General features: G+C 52.3%; 1 protein-coding gene across 5 annotated transcripts in view; it reads left to right on the forward strand.

The window, feature by feature from the left end:
- Positions 1-21,194, forward strand: part of GTF2IRD1 (GTF2I repeat domain containing 1) — a 67,439-nt gene that overhangs the window by 14,103 nt on the left and 32,142 nt on the right. For 4 of the 5 annotated variants that reach the window (XM_074922527.1, XM_074922530.1, XM_074922529.1 and 1 more), the window contains exons 2-8: positions 8,631-8,759; positions 10,770-10,911; positions 13,803-13,949; positions 17,410-17,593; positions 18,679-18,989; positions 19,418-19,507; positions 20,421-20,504. In XM_074922527.1, the coding sequence (XP_074778628.1) occupies positions 8,637-8,759; positions 10,770-10,911; positions 13,803-13,949; positions 17,410-17,593; positions 18,679-18,989; positions 19,418-19,507; positions 20,421-20,504 (1,081 nt within the window). In that variant the 5' untranslated portion in view covers positions 8,631-8,636. Of the gene's footprint in view, positions 1-8,630; positions 8,760-10,769; positions 10,912-13,802; positions 13,950-17,345; positions 17,594-18,678; positions 18,990-19,417; positions 19,508-20,420; positions 20,505-21,194 lie in introns of those variants that run through there. The other variant, XM_074922531.1, reaches the window with a different exon arrangement.

The following is a 21,194-nucleotide window of genomic DNA, read 5'->3' on the forward strand; positions in this document are numbered from 1 at the left end:
CGGGCGCCATTTGGAGAGAGCAAACCTTGTAATGGGATGTGGGGCTGGTGCTACAGCACCTGCGGGCGTCATGCACGTGGGATTTTTCTTTAATTTAGAGGGGGAAATAAAGGGGGTGAGGGGAAGCCAGAAACCATGTGCCTGTGTAATATAAAATTCAAGTTAGGCTCTCGGTGACTGCACGGAAAACAACAGGCTTTTTATGTTGGCTCTTGGGGTAGGAGGAGAGCAGGCTAGAATAAAGATTTACAGTGTTTGGGAGATTAAAGGCCCTTGGTACATTGTTCAAATACCACGAGATTAGTTTCCAAGGAGACGGATACCAGTTGCCATAGGCACCGGGGGGCCAGGAATTAGGATTGCGATTTTTTATCCTGATCACGCAACCAGTAGCTGAACGCTGCTAAAACTCGGTCTTTAAATAACCCCAGCATTAGCTTACGCACTGCTGAACCAGAGGCTGGAAACTGTATCTCTCTTCCGTCCCCCTCACCCCAGTGCCTGTTTGGGTGTGCAGCGTCGGACCCGGGTATCGATAGCGGGGTGCAAGGGGATATGGGGCTGGGGATGAGGTCAGTGCAACCCCAGGACCTGCCTCGCAGGTTGTCCTGTGGCTTCTGGGCTTGTTTTATCTCATTTTTTTCTCGAAGTAGAGGGTTGCTGGCATCTTCTTGCGATACCCAGGACGTGCGGTTCCCTGTCAACAGTTGCTGCGGTGCAGGGGCAGGGGATGTACTGAGGGGCAGAATTAGTCGCCTGCTAAATTTGGTTTCCCCTGGTCACCTGCTTCTGGGAAGTGCAACCCGAGCTCTGGCGCGTGGGACGCCGGATCTGTGCCCTTGCTGCCTGCCTCTCCTTCTAGGAACTGCAAAGCACCGGGTTTTGTCCGGGCTGCCCCGGTGCTGCCATGGCAAGGGGCACTGAGCAACCTGCCGTGTGCTGTGGGATGGCTTTTGGGACTGGATGTCCCCCCGAGGAGGGAGGCTCAGCCCTGGGAGCCATGCAGGCACCCAGGTCCCTGGGGCTGGGTGTCTTTCCTCACCCATCGGGCACCATGAAGCTCATCTCCAGCTTTGCCACCCCCAGCCACCCCCACGGGGCTGCCAGGGCAGCATCCAGCTCAGCTGTGGCCACTTTTCCGTGCACGATGCTCACAGCATCCCTTCCCTGCAACAGTGGAACGCTCCGATTAACGCTTACTGCCCCCCCCTCCCGCCCCCCTTTTTTTCCGCTTTTCTTTAATAAATGAAGAGGCAGTTGCTCAAAGCGAAAGCTTCTGCGCCTGCCTGCCGTGAGATTGCGGCGTGGAAACTTGTGTAGAGCTGAAAGCTGCGCTGCTCGAGCTCCGCGGGCAGAGCGATCCCCCCCAGCAGCCACCGTGACATGAAAGTGTTTATCCTGGGGGAGATGAGACGCAGCTTCTGAAGGGCACTTGATCCTGATCTGTCTCTCGTTGCACTAGACAGATACCTACTATAATTTTACTATATTATATTTGTGTGCGCCTAGGCCAGGCTTAAGAAAATCAAGGTGACAGCAGAATGCAACGCCCTGGTTGGGGGGGAAAGCTAAATTCCTGTGGTGGATACATTTCCCCACAGGAGCCCCTGGTTTGCTCTTTGCTTCTTTTATAAGTGGGACTAAACCATGGTAGGCGCCGGATTATCCAGGAAAGCGGAGCTGAGGAGGCAGTGCCGGTGGATGTTGTGTTGCTGGTGTGTACGTGAGGAGCTTTTCAGCAGGTGCCCTGGGTTTTGTTGGGAAAATGAAAGAGGGGAGGAGATGTCCGGTGGTGGGAGCTTGTTCTGCCCGGTGCTACCTGGCTGCAAGGAGCAGGGGGAAAAATATAGTGGCTGGGGGAGCTGGCAGACCTGGCAAGGCAAGGGCTGCCGGCACAATGGGGATGTGGACATCAGTGCCTGGGTGCCCTGGTCTGTGCTGGAGGCTGTTTGCCCCCCAGCTCTCCTGCTTTCAATCTTTTGCTAAAAGGTATTGGCTTGAAAAGTAGCAAAAAAAAAAAAAAAAAAAAAAAAAGGGGGAATTTGTGAATGTAGAGAGAAACATGGCAGTGGTTATGGGGCAGCAGTTGGACCAGATTATGGGGCTGGGGATGCACTAACACCCACCTTTGGGGGATGCAAATGTTTCCTCAGCAGATGCTTTTGCGCAGCAGGTGCATCAGTGGGGCAGCATCTGGGGACCCCCAAAACCCAGAGTGGCCCCCCCCGCTGTGGGATGGCTGCATCACAGGGGCACCCACACGTGGGGCAGAGATTAAGAATTTGGGGGGTTTTTAGACATTTGAGTGTATTTCTGGGCGTTTTGTGAGTGCCCTGGACCGCTGGCACCGGTGCCAACTGTGCAGCTCACCGACCGCCTGCCAGCGAAGCACCGTTGGTGGAGCAGTAACCTGCCCTGGCACGCGGTGTGCGGCTTCGCCCTGCGCCGGCTCGGGATGGAGAGAATGTGGCTGCGGGGCCAGAGGCTGGTGCTGAATTAGACGTAAGGGATTAGAGTGCAGCTGGGTGGCACGGGCAGGTTGAAGCCGTTGTGCCACAACCAGTTGCCCGTGCGGAGCAGAAATCTCCAGCGCTGCGGCAAGAACCCCAAGGCTGGTTATTCGGTGAGTGCGGAGCCGTGCTGCGGTGCTCCCGCACCTGAGGTGGCTTCGGTCACATCCGCTGGCTCTGCTGATACTGGTGTTTGCTTAAGCGATTATAAAAAAACCACAAGTTGAAATTCAAGGCTGGTCCCTACCCCTGGCGTCCACCCCACTGTGGTTTATGTGGTTTCCAGGGCTTTTTGCTCAAGTGGCTACAGCTCGCTGGGCACCGCACTGCTAACAGCTGCCTGCTAAAAAAGGGACCTCGAAAGTCCCTGAGATGCAGCGGGGCAGAGAAGTGTCTTCCAAGTTGGTGCCTCTTCCTCATTGGTGAGATAACCCTTAGTGTGGGTCCTGTGCCAAAGTGATGTCCCTGGTGGGGACACAGGGGACACTCCTTGCTTGGAGGGCGGACGCTGTCCTGGCACTAACTAAGGACATTATTTGTCTCTCTGGCTCCTAGGATGGCTCCTGATGGGTTTTAAAGCATGTTTAATGATAGCCCGGGCTAATTGCTTAAATGTCCTCCAGGGCCAGTGTAATTTTTAAAAATCCCCTTTAAATATGCCCTCCCAGAGTAAGAGGCAATTGCAAATAAAATGCCCATCGTCTCGTCGTTTCGTGTGGGTCATCGTCACCTCCACGTGCTGGGTGCGGTGTCGCATCCCCCTCCCGCCTCATGGGCTGCGGGTGCCTGTCCTGCTCCCTTGGTCCCGGGCGGGGATGGAGACGGACAAACGTGACGTCTGACATCCCATGGCTCATCGAGTGTCTTGGGTAGCCAGGAAGCCCAAAGGCCACATTCAAAAGTCCTTTTGGTGCCTGGTAACCTAATTACCCCCCACCCAGCAGTGCCTTTCCCTTCACCCCCAAGCTGCCCTCCTCTATATAATATAATACATAGATATTAATATAATATATAATTATATTAATATATATTATTAATAATATTAATATATAATATATATATTAAAAATAGGTACAAAAATCAGAATACTTTAATATCTATCAACATATTATTTTTTAAAAAAATTTTGCTGGAACTGGGCCTGGCCTCACTTGGGCTTCCAGGGGTCTCATCAGCACTGCTGAAGCAACAGGCAGAATTTTCCTAGAAAAATGAATAAGCAGATAATTTCCAGCCATTCTTTTATGGAGCTGCAGGCAGGACTAGTGCAGTGGTCTTTTTTCTTATTATTCTTTTTTACTCTTTTTTTTCTTCTTCTTTTTTTTCCCCACAACGTGCTGAACAGTCAAAGCTCTCATTAATTTAAATTCCTGTTTGGCTCCCTGAACTGGGAGCTAGCCCATGCGGTTGGAGGCTTTATAAACATCCTGGCTGGGCGTGCAGGGGGATTTCTGTGGTGATGCTGTGGTGTCTGTAGGGTAAGGGGGGAGCACTGGTAGCGTCTTTTTGGGGTTGTCCATGCTGCTCCCCTGCTTTTAACTTCTCCCTTGCTGCCATCAGACCCTGACACGCTCCATGCCTGTGGTGGTTCCTTAGTGCTGCGGCTGAGCCGGTGTCCCCCGGACTTGTTGCTCTTGGATGCAGTTGGTGGTTTAGGAGCTGAGCTGGAAGATGTGGCCGTTGCACCCACCCAGCACTCAAGGGTTTGGGTCGGGGCACTGGCCATCGGATGCTTTGCCCTGCAATGGTTCTGAGTGGTCTGGTGTCCTTGTTAAAAGAGATGTTTCATGTGGTGAAAATCACCAGGGTTACATTTTAAGATACAGTAGAGATGCAGGAAAAAAAAAAAAAATCACTCCGTTTAAAACCAGTATTGGTCAACATAAGAAGAGAAATAGATGCAGGATGTCCTTGGTCCCTCCTGGGCATTTGGCCATTGCCATCTCACAGCATCTCCTGCTCTGCACTGGGTTTGGCCTTGGGTAATTCCCAAAAAAGGATTTATTGCCTTTTTTTTTGATGATGGCAAGGGTGGCCTGAAGGAGCGGTGGGCACAGGAAGAGTCAGCAACAAGTTCAGCCCAGTTTTGCGAGTCCTAGGCGAGCACATGACTCCTGTTAGGAAACTGGATTTTGGGGTTTGTGCTAAATGAGGCTTTTGTACACGGGAAGGTGAAGGCAGTGGGGAGGACAGCAGTGGAGCTCCTTCCTCATGCTCTGCCATGGCAGTGCAGAAACACCAGCTCAGCTTAATAAATAAGATACTATTGCTTCTGGTTGTGGCACAGGGCTGGAAATTGCTCTAAGGCTTGAAAAGATGAGCAAGGAGAATGGGGGACAAAAGTCAACACCAGGAGCTTACAGCACTTGTCCTTGCCATGAACCGAGCCCCAGCCCGGCAGGCGATGCCAGGGCTGTGCCGTGTAAGCTGCTGGCTCGCATAAACTCCCCGTGCTTTCTCCTAACTGAACCTGTTTATAGTTTAAGGGGTATAACAACACCGTTTTCTGCTTGGAAATTTCCTTTGGGGGCGTTGTAGTTGGCTTGGGTTTTTTTGTTTTTTTTTTTTTTTACTGTTTTGTTTGCTCCAAACGCTTTGGAAATGGTGACACAGCACGCGAGACTGGAGGATGTTTATCTGGGGAGAGATGCTGCCCCATGTCAGTGGCCGGGCGGGTGGAGAGGGGACGCGCCTGCTGCGGGCGCAGGGTTGGGGGCCACCGTTCCGGTTTCTGCAAGGGTTCAGGAGCCTCCCCACACGCCTGGTTTTTCCTCTGCTGCAGCCCAGGTGAATCATGAGTGAAACTCCCCTGGAGCCAAATTTATAATCTTTCTCAGGATTATGAAGGAAGGCGAGGAAGGAGATGTTGTTAGAGCCAAGCAAACGACAGCACGCTGTGCCGGCTATGGCATGGCACCCCCGTCCCCGTGCTGCTCGTCCTGTCCCCGCAAGGCTCATTCAGAGGGGGAGAATTAATTAATTAATTATTTTTTTTTAATTAGAAAAATAAAACCCAATCTGTAAATGTTTGGTTTGGCCCTGTGACAGCAGCATGATGGTCCCTGAGTCACCCTGCACCCCTGGGGATGGGACTCGGCATTCAGAGGTGGGATGGAGCTGGGCTGGAGCTGAGCCCTCGCTGTGGGAGGGGGAAATCAACCCCTTGGCGGGTGCCCCAGGGTGGGATTTCAGCAGGGCATGTGTGTGGAGCCCCAGGAAAGGGAGCAAGATGTGCTGCACCTATCCTACCCACCTCACTCCCTGCCACTGGCCGAACTGCTATAAGAATGGTTTATCCCAATTTTCCTAAAGATTACTTTCCCTTTGATTAGACAAACAACTTCAAACCATACGTCTTAATTTAATTTGAATAAACCTAGTGCTTGCTGCGAAGTTTTTTCCCTCCCTTTTATTCCCCTCTTCTCTAAATCTGCTGTTACTGCTCTTCATGACCATAAATGATTAAAAGCTTTACAGGAATATTGTCCCCCCCATCCCTTAAAGTCCTGTTGTATTACTTGGGTCATATTTTTATGATGATCGTTTTTCTTCTTGAGTGATTCTCCCTTTTCCTTATTAAACAATCAGCCAGGTGAAAGGGATTATTTGTGTCCCGGTCTCCTGCAGAGCAGGGAGTGTGCAGGGAGGGTGTGCAGGGACCCTGCCCCACTTCCCACTGATGTTATCCCTGGTTTTCCCTTTGCTTCCCCCTCTGGGGCTGGATCCAGCTCATGGCTTTGCTTTTTGTAGCCAAGGGAGGAGCATCTCTTCTCTGTAAGTGCTGCTTCCCGTGGGAGGCCATGGCCGAGCAGGTTGGTGCAGCTGGAACTCTCCGAGGGGCCACGACCAGCCCCACCGAGGCAGGAACTGGTTCTCCAAAATCCTGCCAGAAGGCAACAAGAATCATCCATGTCCTAGCAGTCATATTTAATAATAATTAGGGTGCTCAGAAATATGTATGGGCATCAAAATAAGTCTGTTTTCCAAGCAAGTGCTTGTAGGGGTGTTAAGAAGGAAGCGATGCTCCCTGGACCGGGTCCTTTCCTGATGGCAGCCCCCAGGTGATGGCTGGTTCCCAGCCCAGCGTGGCAGCTACCCGGTGTCCTGTGGGCCAGAGAGCAGCTCAGGGCTGGCGTCGGCACTGCCATCACCTTGCTACTCCCTGCCAGCTACAACAAGGCACCTCTTATTAACATGGCATCAATTAAAAGGAGAAATCTTGAGCTCCCTGCACCTGCAGGGCTGTGCACAGGGTGCTGCTCGGGAGCTTGCTCGTGAAATGGTCCCTTGTCCGTCTGTCCATCCATGCATGCACAAACTGCAGGGCTGGAGTAGGACAGACCATTTCCTTGCTGCAACTCTTTGTGATGACAAAGCTGGAGGTGCCTGGCAGAGCCCTGTCCCCAGTGTGGGGACGTCCGGGGGGCTGTGCTGAAGGGCAGTAGCACCCAGGCTGCAGGACTGTGTGTTCAGTTTCCTGCTTTATTTTCCAAGCTGGTGTGTAGTTTAGGGGGGTGTTTTTCCCCCAAGATCAACCTGGGGGAGAAAAGTTGTCCATCAGCTTCATGAAGAAGTGTCAGCTGGGTGTAAGAGGATTTTGCGGGCTGGCTGTCAGCGTGGTGCAGGAGAAGCGCTGGTGAGAACCCAGCACTGCTTGCCTGCTCTCACCAGCCTGCGATGCAGGGGAAGCCAGCCTGGAAAGCTCATCAAAAACAATTTCTGAAATTCAGTCATTATTTCCCGGGAATTGTCTCCACCCTGGTTAGCTTGTTGCATGCCCAATAACAGCGAGGCTTTGCAGGGCCGAGGGCATGTTCGCCAGCCCCCTGCCCTGTGCGTGCTCAGGCACCTGCAGAGATGCCAGCCTGGGGGGACTTCTTATTTTGGGCCAAAATCCACCATTTCCCCAGTTTCATGGGTCAGCACGGCCCTGCTTTGTGTGAAAATCCCTCTTCTTGGACATGGGTGTGAACTGGGGCAGGAAGGTGAATTTGGGTTTTTGCTGTTGACTTTCACCCCTTGTTTTCAGCAGGGCCGAGCAGCCGCAGTTATCAGCTGCGCCACAAATCGAGTTACGCACAGGCAGCGTCATTCATATTCCCCGGCTCCTGCCCATCTTGCCTTGTTAGAAATTCTCCAGCCTCTTTTATCCGCTTGTGGCTTCGAGCACATGATTTATGATCTGGTTCGAGTGGCTCCTGAGCGTTGCTGGCTAATTTGCCACCCTTTATTCGCAAGATTAAAGCCAGGCAGCACGACGCTGCCCTGCGGATGGAGGGGCAATAGCTGGGAGGGGCCGTGTTGGCTGCTGGGGGGTGATGCTGTACCGGGTGTGGGTGCCCTAGCGTGGGAGTGGGGTGATTTATGCAGGGTGAGCCCCTGCCTCAGTTTCCCCTGCAGCATCAGCATCACCATGGGTCATGGTGAGATCTGTGCACCGGAGTGCAGAGACCTGGCACAGTTGCAACGCATGTGGCTGAGCCCCAGTGTTTCTCCCCCTTTTTTCCCCGTTTTGCGATGAGGGATGGAGCTCCCGGGGCTGAGCCTCTTCTCAGAAGCAGGGTCCCTGCACACTGCCCAGTCCTGCTCCCACTGCCACGGTTCCCCAGGAGCTGTGGGGTGGGATGTTTTGGTCACAGAGCCCCTCACCGTGAGCTGCCTCTGTCCCTTGGGGTGAAGGCAGAGCACCCTGTGGCTTTGGCCCGCTTCAGGGCCATCTTTGGGTGCCAGGCTCTCCTCTTGCCCAGGGTGTGGGGAGGGAGGCACAGGGATGGCCAGCACGGTGACCTCATGGGGACGCACACATCAGCCCCTGCTCTCTGCTGCCTGCAGAGCCCCATGCGGTGCTGGCAGCTCCCCGGGGGTGAGTCCTGAGGGCAGAGGTGACCTGGAACATGTGGCATTGGCCCCGGGGTTTGGTTATGGCTCAGCAGCATCCACAATTATCGGCCTTTAGCAAAGGAGATGTGGAGGGCATGGGGCTCAGGCTGGCCCTGGCCTCTCTCCGTGCCTCAGTTTCCCCTGTGTGTCCACGCTGGTGTTGGGCTGTGCTGGTGATGCTCAGCGCTGGCTCTCCGTGGGTAACAGCAATGCATATACCATTTTTTTTTCTATTTCCAGGTGAATATGGCCCTGGCAGGGAAGCCTTTAGACGTGACTCTCAGCACCTCCAGAGCTGACCAGTGGAATATGGTTTTTCCCCAGAAAGACGAAATCATCACCAGCTTAGTGTCTGCCTTAGACTCCATGGTAAGAGGCTGGTGGCGTCCCCGTCCCCCTCCCTCCTCTCGCCTCCCTTTAACGGGGCTGACTGGGAGCAGGGCTGAAGCAGGAGGGCTGTCAAGCTTGTCCCGCTCCGCTCTGCTGCCGGAAAGCTCAGGGAGCTGCCAGAGCTGGGAAATAAAAATCCTCTACCACCCTGACAGCCGTAAGGATCATAAAGTCAGCCCAAGTTAATCTCAGATATGTATTGTTTTCCCATTAATATTTATGTTGGTATCAACTGAATGTAGGGTGGTTGTTTTTTTTTTCCTTGATGTTTTACCAATGTTACCGTGAGCTTTTACACAACAGGAGAACAATGGCTTTTATCTCCGAGAACAAAGAAAATAACTTTCATATCTTTTGACGTAGAATTCCCAGTGGAAACCTTGCCTAAGTCAGCCATGCTTACATAAACAAGATAACTGTCTGGATTAAGTCTCGTGGACCAGAGCTAATCTTATTTTTAACTGTGAATGTGATCAAGAAGGGAAAGCGGGTGTGTAGTAACAAATATTTAATGCAATGCGACATGCTAAATAGCCCTCCCTTTTTAAAGCCAAGTTGCATTTATTGTATTTGTCTTAGATGTGTCGTCTTCTCTATGCAGGTAGCGGGTTTTTTTCAGAAATACTAATTTTCTTCTTTTTAACCATCACCACCCCACTAAGGAGCAGGTTCTCTGGAGCTGACGCACTCCAGGAAGCTTTGATGATTTATATACATGCCATCCTGTACAGCAAATCATGTTATCGTAGTTCGGCTTCTTAACGAATGAACATTATTCCACAGTCCTTGTTACTTGCTGACACCAGGGCCAGGAGACCAGGCTGCTCCCGAAATTCAGCCTTTATCCCAGCACTTCACCAGGGCTGGGCTTTGCACCCACTGAAGCCTGGCTGCCTGCGTGCAAGATAAATAAACCACAGGGTCACATGCACATTGCCGAGTGGGCTTAAGGTCTGGATTTTGTCTGCCTCCAAACCTCACATCCTCTAGATTTTATATTTATTTTTTGTTTTGGGCTTTTTGAGCAAACTACTTCATTGGCTGCTGGGATTTTGAAAGGAGGTTCTTAAAAATATCTATTTTTGGGGCTGTGATTCAATACCTCCTTGAAGAAGGTGAGCAGGAGGTAAAATGACCTAGTATACAGACTGGTTAAGCCCACGCAGATCAAACCCACTGGAGATGCAAGCGGGGAGCTGAAGGTAGCCTGGGGGGAGTTGGTCTATGGGCAGCTGCTTTCCTGCTCCCTCCCCAGCTGCCAGCTTCCTCCGGCCCCTCCGCAGTGCCAGGGGCAGGCAACGTGTCTAACCAGGACTGTTGATTTTCCCATGTTTTACCCATTTAAATTGTGACCTGGGGACAGCGTCTTTATAGTGTTGGTGCTGTAGCTATGGGAATATGACTCAGGCTGCTGGCATTGCATAACTATTATAATATTAAAAATAATAATAAAAACACATATACATGTGTATTATGTAGAGCAGGAAGCGCACATTACATAAAATGGATTAATGGAGGAAGTCTTTTCCATCTCTTTAATGTTTTGCATAACTGTACAAGAAGAATCATTCAGCTAATCCAGATTTTGACCATATTAGTGTTCTGCAGCTGAAATAAGATTCCCGTGCTCCTTATTTCATTAGAGCTGGTGGAAAAGTACAAATTGTTGGTTTTGCTTTTTTTACAGGCATGTTTTCTTTTAAAGAAATACTATAAAACATTTAGGATAGGAAAAAGTGGAGTGAAATGATGGGTAAATAGTTCTTGTTTTCCAGCAAAGTATAGCTCAGCTGGATACCTTTCTGGAGCTATAAAGTCATCAAAGTGTTTAGGGGATGTCATAAATGCCATGAAATTCTGACCCAAACCAGAATATTGCTTTTGATGGGGGAATCTTTTGATGGGAAGAAAAAAGTCCCACTGGAAAATGGCAGGGGGTGCCAAGCAGGGATGGTCCTGCAGCTGCTCTGACCCGGTGCCTCCCCGCAGTGCTCGGCGCTTTCCAAGCTGAACGCGGAGGTGGCCTGCATCGCCGTGCACGAGGAGAGCGCCTTCGTGGTGGGCACCGAGAAGGGACGGGTCTTCCTCAGCGCCCGCAAGGAGCTACAAGCTGACTTCCAGAAGTTTTGCAGTGAGTATCCCTGCCACATGGTCTTCCCCTGCGCCGCGCTTGGCTGTGCCAGCTGGGACCCGGAGGGGCTGGGATTTGGTGGGCGCGGCAGCGTGGTCTGTCCATGGGGCTGAGCAGGGTTTAAAGTGATGGAAAAAGTGGGTAGGAGCTGCAGCTGGGTGGAGCCAGAGCCTCTGCTCTCCCATGGAGGGCACCATGAGCCCCGGCTCTCCCCTCCAAAAGCATCGCTGAGGTGGCATGGGGCGGGATGGCTGCTCTGCTCCCCCAGTGCTGTTGGCCTGCGGCAACACTGACAGTGTGCTGAGTGGCGCTTGAGGACTTAGCAGAAATAGTTTGTCTTAGTGATCCCCAGGAGCAGAGAGGCATTCTTGGGCTAAGGCTTTTCTTCCGAGTTTTGGAAAGACAGGGGTGGCTTTGGGAGCTGTGAGTGTTGGTGGTGGAGCTGCTTGGTTTTTTGTGAGGCTAACTGTGGTGAAAGGATGCCTTGAGCAGGCGCTGTGGTCCCCCCAGTCTCAGATCAAGGTCACCAGGTATCGCAGGGACGTGTGTGACTGGCTGCAGCCCTGTCTGTGGTGAGGCTGGCACCAGCCCTCTGTCCCAGCTCCGTGCCTCTCCCCGCAAACAGCCTGGGAGCTGAGGGGAAGGTGGGAGCCATTCTGTGAATGGGGACCTGCATTTCTCAGATGGCATCATCCCTGGAGCACCACCCACCACTTTTCCCACTCCGTGCAGGAGTTGGGATGGGATCTGGCTTCAGTGGTGCTGGTGAGACGTGGATCTACTCACACACACTGCCCATGGTGGGATGTCATTGGAGAGAAACGACCCGGCTGTGTGTGCACACGCGTGGTGTTGATGGAAACCATATTGGTGCTTAATCCGTTGGAGAGATTGCTCAGGAAGGGCTCGCTCTAGTGAAAACATGAGCGCTGTAAAGCTGCCAGGGTCGCTGTCTGCTCGGGTTATTTGCTGCACGTGTGCAGGGTGAGCCAGCACAGCTTTGCAGGAGCGGCTCCCTGCCAAGGCTCCGCTCTGCCTCTCCGTCCTGCCTGCTGCGGGCAGCTGCCTGCTGCCTCCACCACGCCACTCGCACCGGGAGAGCTGCTCTTAGTTATCCTCCGCTTTGGTTCATTGCATTCTGCAGGACCGGAGGCACTTTGGGGACGTTTCCTGTGTTCACAGGTGACTCTGCCTCCCCTTCCCACCACCCATGAGAGGCAGGGAAGTACCTGAGCAGTGAACGGCAGCCAGCTGGCCAACAGGAGGGAGCTCCCTCTTACATATTAAGTGCCAACTCTCTCTCCCTAGAGCTCACAGTATTGATGACCATCTGCAAATCTCACTTTTAGAAATATATATATGTACGTCCTGGCCGGTGACCTACTGCTGTGCTGGTGCAAGGAGCTCGACATTAGATCCTGATTCTCTTTTCCTTTGGTTTCATTTACACCTTTGTCAGAATGAAATAGTCACGTCTGGTTGAAAGCACAAAATCTTGACGATGGGGTTTGGGCGAAGCAGCTGATGCTGGAGACAGGGTGAAACGTGATAACTCTGTCTTGAATTATAAATGGCCCAGGCTCAACTCTGCTCCATAAAGCTCTTACAACTGGCACGCAGTGGAAAGCATCCCTGAAAGTGCCTCTGATTTATGGTCTAGCTGCCCCCCTTAGAAAGGATCTGAAATAATCTAAAGCAGACATCGCTGGGAGATGTAAGAAGCCTCTTATCTCTCTGGGTGCGCAGACCTTGCTTAAACGCCCTCCTTTATCGGAACCTCTGGCTCAGCCTTTCCTGGTGCATGGGGGGACTTGACAGTGATCAGGATTAATGTCAACTGAGGAAAGTTAGCGCCCAGCCATGAGGGAGAGTCAGTCGTAGGAGGGTGTGAATGTAGATGCATTTCACCACCTTGGTAAAACACCCCAAAAAAGTTTTTCCCATGCTGTGGGAAGCACATGGAGCTTGCCAGGGGTTGCGTGTGGTGGGTGCCTGTCCCCTCCCTTTCTTATGTCTAGTTCTGTGGGTACCCCAGGTGGCTCTCACCCCCATCCCAGTGATGTCCCAGCCACGGGCTGTTTTCACGGGAGGGATCCACAAGCTTCTCCTTGAGCGACCAGGCAGCATCCAGGTCCGATCACCAGCAGGATCCTCTCAAAGATGATGAAGGAATTAGTCCTTTGCCACCGAAAATCCCTTGCGAATTGCTTTGGATAGAACAGCAATAATGCACTTGTAGTGTTTAATTTTTTGTGCGTTCAGAGATGCAAGGAAGTCATTGCCAAAGATATGCTTTATTTGAGGTTTAATGGGGGAAATTAGCAGGAAATAGCTGGTATTACTGAGCTACGTGACGCTGAAGGGTAAAAAAGCCTCCAAGAAAGGCGGATTTTCTTTTCCTGAGAGATTGAAGGCTAAGCAGATTGAAACCAGAGAAAAGAAATGCGCTGCCCAATTAATCACAACAGTTTCAGTACAGTTGAGTGGTTAAAACCAGGGAAGGGGGGGCATGCACAGGATGACTGACCCAGCTCCTGGCTGTGCTGCTAGCACCGCTGTCTGTACCAGCACCTTCCCCTGCATGCTGGGGGCTGCCAGGAGCTGTGGCCCCATCCGAGCTGGGGGGCTGGGGTGGAGGGGAGACCTGAGGCACCTGCCTACTCAGCCAGAGGACTTTGCTGATGCTGTGGGGGCAGCGAGGGGCCTGGCGCCCATGGGACCCCCATCTTGCCGGGAGTTTGGTGGGCAGGGATGCATTCAGCCCTGGCTGAAGTTGGTGTCAGCTGGCTGACAGGGTCAATCGCTTTGCAGCCACTTGAAAGTGTGTGTGGCATCGCCCATGAACTCTCTTTCACCACAGCATCTCCCGTTTTCTCCTCTCTTCCCTGCAGGAGTCCAGCAGAGAAAAGAGCAGGACACAGAGGTGCAGAAGAAGGCAAAGGATTGCGGGCGAAGCATGCTCAGGGTCTCCCCGGACCAGGGATCAGACGTGTACCTCCTCAGGAAGATGGTAGAGGAAGTGTTTGATGTGCTTTATAGTAAGAACCTTCACGCTTCCATTTGGGGATTTGGATTGCCCCCGGGGCTCGCTGAGCCGCCCGGCGCCGCCGCCGGATGCAGCTTTCGGCCCCAGCCTGGCTCCCCGGCGAGGGAGCAGGCGCCTGGCAGGGGCGGTGTGGCGGGACGTGCTCCTGCGTAGGGTTAGCGTTGTGTTGAGATGGGATCTGGCCACTGCTTCTTCACAAAACTGGGCAAAAAAAGTCCTCGTGTTGAGGGGAGCTTTTTCTGTGCTCCCAGCCAGGGGAAGCCTCTGCCATGCCCTGAGTGTGATTTTCAAGTGTGCTTTTATCCTTGATGCCATGTCTACAGCACCTCCTTCACAAGTGCTGTGTCGGGGCTCTGCAGAGTCTCTCTCACCCCTTTCCCTGGCAAGTCTATTTAAAAGGAAAAAAGATGATTTTTCTAGCAGGCGGCCCTGCAGCCCCGGCTCCGAGAGACGAGCTGGTGCTGTTCCAGCACATGCATCATCCCCAGCAATAAAGCTTCTGCAATTAAAATGTAGATGACCATATGGTTGTTGATATGTAACCCAGTGGGTTGCAGAGCTCCCTCCGGGCCCAATCTGTGGAGGCTCGAGCGGCGGCAGCAGCGCCTGCTTCTTGCTCGGGAGGTCCCTGCTGAAGCCCCTGTGGATGCAGCTCCCTGTCACCATTTGGGAAGCTGCCGGAGGCCGTGGGGGTCTCCCTGAGCCCAGAGCACAGGCATTGGCCCTGGTTTTGTGCTGGGTTTGGGAATGGGCACTCCCACACGATGGGAGGGGGATAATGGTGCTCCCACCAACTGCCTGGTGCTTGCATGCAGGATTTGTGTTCAGCACCAGCCTCACCCGCACCTGCCACAGGCTTCACAGACAGAAAGGGGAGATGGCATCCCTTCCCCAAGGGATGGACAGTCGCTGAGGTTTTCTGAAACCACTTAAAGGACTTGGAGGCGATATTCCCATTAACAGGGGTAATCAAATCCTCTCGCTGCCTTCAAAAGGCTGGGCCCAAGTGGGAAGGAAGGAGCAATTCAGAAGAGCCAAGGGAACAGGGTGGGGAGGGCATTGCAGCACTCGTTGGATCCCTGCTCTGAGCTGCAGGTCTCATTGTCCTGCTGCTGGGAGCACGCCAGGCTTTGCAGGCCTCTTGGGAATATGGGAATTATTCATATGTGACACACCACAAATATGTAATTGCATTAAAACAGCTTGATCTGTGTGGGGTGTACGAACCAAGCAGCCCATCCATCGGGATGAGTTTGCGATGCTCTTTACCTTGTCGAGGTGCACGGACATGGGTGGGGACAGACATGGCAGGAGGAGGTTGGGAATCCCTGGGCTGGTGGTTTTGGTCCTGGCACTGGGTGTATTTCTGGCTTTCAGTATAATTCTGGCCTTGAGGGTAATTCTGCCTTCGCTGCTGATTCAGTAGTTTTGGCTGTTTCCATCCCTGAGCTACAGTATGGTGAAACCCGCCGGATGGGTGCTCCCCTCCTGGCATGCCCACTGGGAAGAGCCTCTCCCGATTGAGTGGGAAGAAGTACAGCAGGAGATAATAGGTGCCCCACGGTGATTCTGTTTTCATCACCGAAAGGACTATCAGAAATTAACAGTTATCTTTCTTATGTTTGGGGTTTTTTTTTATCCTTTCAGTCACCTACCATCAACAGGGAGGGGAAACAAAAAATCTGAGAAAATGCTCAGTCAAAAAGATCACATATTCCCTCCAGAGCCGGGTAATCTCTGCACCAACAGGATGACTGATTACCGCCGGCTTCTATTAAACAGGCATTAATGATGATTATTGTCTCTCTTTAGCTAAACTGTGAGCCTATCATGGCAGCACAAGGCTTGGTGAAGGTCACTTTGACAGTAACGCATTTCCCATAAAAATATGTTCTGGGAGTTATTGAGCGTTGGGTTGATAAGGATATGCCGTGGGCATCAGAAGCTTCTCCCCATCACAAAGAGAGATGATGGAGGGAGGTGGAAAGCCGCTAGAGCCAGCACATCAGGGCAGGGAAACCATCAGCTGGCTGAAAGTGTACTCCTGGTGTTATGGTTCAACGGTTCATTTTTGAAACTTCTGCTACTGGCTTAATTAAAACATTATCCATCCCACCTATAAGGAACCTTGATGGCTCATGCAAGTCGCACATTGTTAGTTATCGTGCGTTCCTTCAAAGAACATGTTGAAGAAATCACTTTTAATAAGGACTTGCTGACAGCGCCACAAGATTTCCAGGGTTTCTGTAAGATCTTTTGGTGTGGGGTTTTTTTTAAAGAAGAGAGAAAAAAGAAAATATTTTAAAGAAAATCAACAATATAAAATCCCACGGCTATTTAAAGGTCCCGTAATCTCCTCTGCCTCCCCCTCAGCCTGGATACAAAGGTGCAGACACCTTGCCACGCAGCCAGATGTTCTGCATCTGGCCCCTGCTTTGCCAGACAGGTTGCATTCCTGCACGGCTGTTTCTTCTGCTTCGTGCTTTTGACACCAGGTTTATTGGTCGCAGTGACTTGGGTCGGTTTCCAAAGTAATTTTTCCGCAGAGAGCAGCTCAAAGGTTTTGGCCATTCCTTGAAACCCTTCAGGAGGGGCTGGTTTTCCAACGGTGCCTTGCCTGGAGAGCACCGTAAGCATCCCCTGTTTGGGCCTGTGGGCTCTTTAGCCAGTTTAGAAAACGTCTTTTATAACTGTGATGCTTTCTGGTCATCTGCTGTTGCTGGGGAAGGGAAAGCAGTTTGCTCCCAGCTCCTTGGGGAGATTTTGGTGTCAGAGGTACAGTGGAGCCAGCCCCGTGTGCTGGGGCCACAGGTGAACTCTGTGCCCATCGTGAAGGGGAGTGGGTGAGATTTCTGGGCTGCTGGCAGCGATTGTGCAGTCAAATGAATCAATGCTTGTGCTGCCTGTGAATGGTGGGATGAAGGGAGACTGTTGAGGGTTTTTTCTTGTCTTTCAAAGTGCATCGAGGCTGCCTGACAGCAACAGCAATCAAAGTACTCTCCATTCTTCCAGGAGGTAAAATAAGAAAACCGACTGAAAATAAGGTTCCCAGAATATCTCAGTAAACATGAGATAAAAATCAGCGCAAGCCCTTCAGCCTCCTTTGTCAGCTCTCAGCTCCCTCCTGGCTTGCCAGCAGCCACATCTCTCGCTGGCACATGTCTGGGAGCTCCTGGAGGGTGCGCTTTTGCCAAGTGACCCCCAACTGAGGATTTTACTGTGCAACCTGAAAGATGAGACATCTGCTTATTGGCTTTTGTGAGCTTTTTATTAATTAGCACTTAGAAAGAGCTTGCAGGTCCTTGTGTGCTAAGTGCAGAGGTAGGAAGTGGTTTTCTTCTCATAATGTTTCCATTGGGATTTCTTGCTCTTGCATTTACTCCTCCAGCCCGGCTCGGCCGTGATCGGGGGCGTGGGGTGTCCATCAGCGTGTAACTCTGCCCCCTCCCCAGGTGAAGCCGTGGGGAAGAGCAGTGTGGTCCCTTTGCCGTACGAGAGGTTCCTGAAAGAGCCAGGCTCGCTGGCAGTGGCTGGCTTGCCGGAGGGGATCAGCTTTAAGAAACCCGTGGAGTATGATGTGAAGTCCCTGATGGCCATCTTAGAGCACAGCCACAGCATCCGCTTCAGGCTAAAAAGGTAATTTTGAGGATCCCCAAGGGACAGGAGGGCAGTGAGCCCTTGGGATGGTGGCTCCTGTAATGCTGGTGGATGGCAGAGGTTTTGCATGGAGCAGTCAGAAGGATCCCTCTCATGTCCTGGCTTCTCCCCAGACCCAGAAGCCTGGGTCCAGCCTTGCCAAACCCAGCCTTGCATGGGGGTTCATCAGTGTCAGGTGGCTGAAGACCATTTCAGACTTGTTCCTATAATAAGCGTGTGTAAACGTGTGCATTAACCGCATCGCTTTATGTGTCTCCACCAAAATTTCCGCTGCGGTAAGCTAAGTGCTTTTCTGTCTCCAGAGGGGTTTCCAGTGTAAATGCTGCAAGCTTTTTCCCAGGGTGAAATGGCGTTTCAACACCAGACAAGGAGGAAGGTGGGGGACCACGGTGGGGTGAACTCCCCATTTTGGCCACGTTTTTGCAAGGGGCTCAGTGGTTTTTTGGGTGCATTTCCTCTGCGTTTGCCTGACTGGCAGCACCTCGGATCTGTTCAGAGAAATGCTGAGCGCTACCAAATACCTCCTCTGAAGGCTCGGCACTTCTGGAAAATCAGGCTGAGACAGCTAAAGTAGGACATGCAGAATTTGAGCTGTCTGTGAGCTCGCGGCCGCCTGTCTTGTGAAGCACGTGGGCTTCAGTCTGAAGCTCATCCCTGGGCTGACTGAGGTCCCCCTTGAATGTGCTGTGGGTCCTGGGAGCTCGTCAGGCAACAGAGTCAAGTGGTTATGGTCACACAAATTGTCTTACTCCTTAACTGCACTGGTCTGTGGAGCTAGGCAGCTTTTTCCTAGCTAATAGAAACACTTTGAACTACTGTAAGACCAACCTGCTCCAATTAATGAAGACTAAAACAGTCCAGGTGCCTGAAGAAGCCTGAAGAGGTTGAGTGATGGCTGTAATTTCTGAAACAAAGAGTCCGGCAGCCAGCAGTGCAGCGTGTCCCACCCTCCCAGGCACAGCTCTCCTTCCCCTTCCACATCCTTGCTTGTCCCTGCTTAGCAGTGCCGGGGGCCCAAAGGAACCTGTTTTTTTTTCTCCTCTTCCTTCCTTCCTTCCCCTCAGGCCAGCAGATGAGCCCAGCCGAGAGCCGAACCCCAGTGTTGAACTGACTTGTACCTCCCTCGCCTCCAAGGGTGGCCGGGACTCTGGTGCCAACGGCCCCATGGCCAAACCCGCCGGCCAGGACACCCCCTCCGCTGTCACCGTCACCAACTTCTTATACGGCGTCTCCCTGCCGACCCAGATAGCCGTCGACCTAAAGCAAGAGGTGTCCTCCGGCCTGCCCGGGCCGAACGCGGCTGGCGAGGCGCTGCTGCCCAGGCCCGCGGGAGAGCTGAAGGTGCCTTCCTCACAGGAGTACAGCGACTGCTGTGGTAATAGCCTGGAGTTTGCTCTCAGACGAGGGCCTGGTGTGAAGCCCACGCCCCCGGTGCTGACAGGGGACAGGCCCGGGTGTTTTGGTGGTCCTCGGATGAAAATCAGTGCAGAGTTTGGCCCATATGGAGAAGAGCAGACCCCCCTGCCATGTCACGCTGCCCCAGCCCTTCCCTGGGTGCCTACAAGGTGCCGACAGGGCACACATCCATTTTTGCCCTCAAACGGTGGGCGCTGCACCACGAGGCTGGAGGGGTAGCCAGGGGGACGGTGGGGGCTCGGTCTGGCCAGGACCCCCCTGGGTTGTCACAGGCCAGGGTGCGTGGAGGAGAGCCGGCGGAGGACAGCACCCAGGGGCTTGGTCGGGTGCCTGGAGCATCGGTCAGGCTCTCATCAGCCCTTTCTCCTTGTCTCCCCTCTTGTCCAGGACAGAAATCGTCGGTCTCTGGAGGTCCCCTGATCCAGAACGTGCACTCGTCCAAGCGCATCCTCTTCTCCATTGTCCACGACAAGACAGGTCTGTGTCCTGCTCTAGCTTTGGGGGTGGCTGGCAGCCCCGATTTAGGGAAAGGTTTCCCCTTGGTCCCATCTCTCCCCGGCGGTCTCCCAGCCACCTCCATGGTCTGTGGGGACCCGACAGTGCTGGAGATGCTGCAGCAGGGGATTTTTTTCCCTTACTGCAATGTCTCATCCCTGCTTGGGTCCATCCCTGCCATCTCCACAATGCTTGATCCTCAAGCACTGCCAGCCAGCTGGGAAATCCCATCCCCACTGCGTGCACAGGGACCCGAGGCACGGTTTTGAGTGAGGCTGTTTGCCCGAGCTCCAAACGGCAAATACCCGCCGAAAGCTTGGCATTATTTCAAAATAACTGAAACCCACTAACCCCAGCGTGATTCTATAGCGGTGCCCGGGGGGATCAGCAATGGGGAGGAGTCTCTGCCATTTCCCCACCTCCACCCCACCCAAGGGAAATGCAACCTAAAAATGCTGATGTGTTTACATCAAAACCCTTGCCTGGAAGCATTAAAAAGAAGAAAAAAATATGGGTGGGAAAGTTGGGAAAGAGAAAGAGATGAAAAAGCTCCTCTGTGAAATGAACGTGCCTCTCAAAGGTTCATTTCAGGTTGAGTTTGCTCTGTTCCGGAGGGTCTTTCATTTCAGGGTTGAGAAGTTTTATGGGGTCATTTCTTAGGAATCTGCTTTGCACATGCATGGCTGCAGAGGAGGTTGCTTGGGGCTGGGGCTGGGGCTGGGGAAGCCCAGACCTTATCTGCCAGCCTGGCAAAATCTGCTCAGGAAGAGGAAAATCATTATTTTTAAAGCAGCAAAGTCTTGTTCCTGCTTCGCAGTGCTTCGCGCGAGAAAAGTGCATCTGCTGTGTACGAGCCATATGGAAGTTCCTTATTTCTTATATTTTGTTTTGATAGATAAGTGGGACAGTTTTATAAAAGAAACTGAAGATATCAACACCCTTAGGGAGTGCGTGCAAATTCTGTTTAACAGCAGATATGGTGAGTAGGAGTTAATATCCCATTATGCATCTGCAGCGCTTGTGGTTTGCATATCATTATATAGCAATCATTTTTGTTCCCTAACACAGCAGCAGAAGCCATATGCTAGAGCTCCCTTCTCTTCCTAACACATTTAGCCCAGCAGCTCCCAGTCTCTGGGTGTCTGCTGAAGGTTATGTCAATATTTCCATTTGGAGCCCCCCGCACCGTCGAGGAATTTATAACTGAGCTGTAAAACAGCCCCGGTTTGAAGCGTGGCACACCAGGTCAGAGCGCCCAGGCACTGCTGGCGCTTGCAGGCGAGGGGGAGCAGTGGCATGCAGCCGTTGTAAATTAATGTGGCAGTGGAAGAAAGGAGATTGTCCTTATTGCAGCTGCTTTTTTCTACCTGCATGGCTTATGAGCATCCTTGGCGCTTCCCTTGCTGTGGGCAGCACTTTTGGGTTAGCTCCTGTGTGTTTGGGCAGCGGTAAGCTCAGGAAATTTCTCAGGAGTGGGTTGATGGGCTGGAGGTTGTCGCTTGTACCATCCTCATCAGGCTGTGTAATTCATGAGTTATAGATGGGCTATAAATACATGCTGCGTAACTCGGGAATTATATATGGGCGATAGATGAGCTCTGTAACTTATAAACTGTGTATGTGCTATGAAACTCGTGAGTTATATCTCAGCAAGCCGCTGCGGTCACAG

Source organism: Athene noctua, chromosome 19 (assembly GCF_965140245.1).
Source record: "Athene noctua chromosome 19, bAthNoc1.hap1.1, whole genome shotgun sequence".
In the NCBI taxonomy this organism is placed as follows: domain Eukaryota; kingdom Metazoa; phylum Chordata; class Aves; order Strigiformes; family Strigidae; genus Athene; species Athene noctua.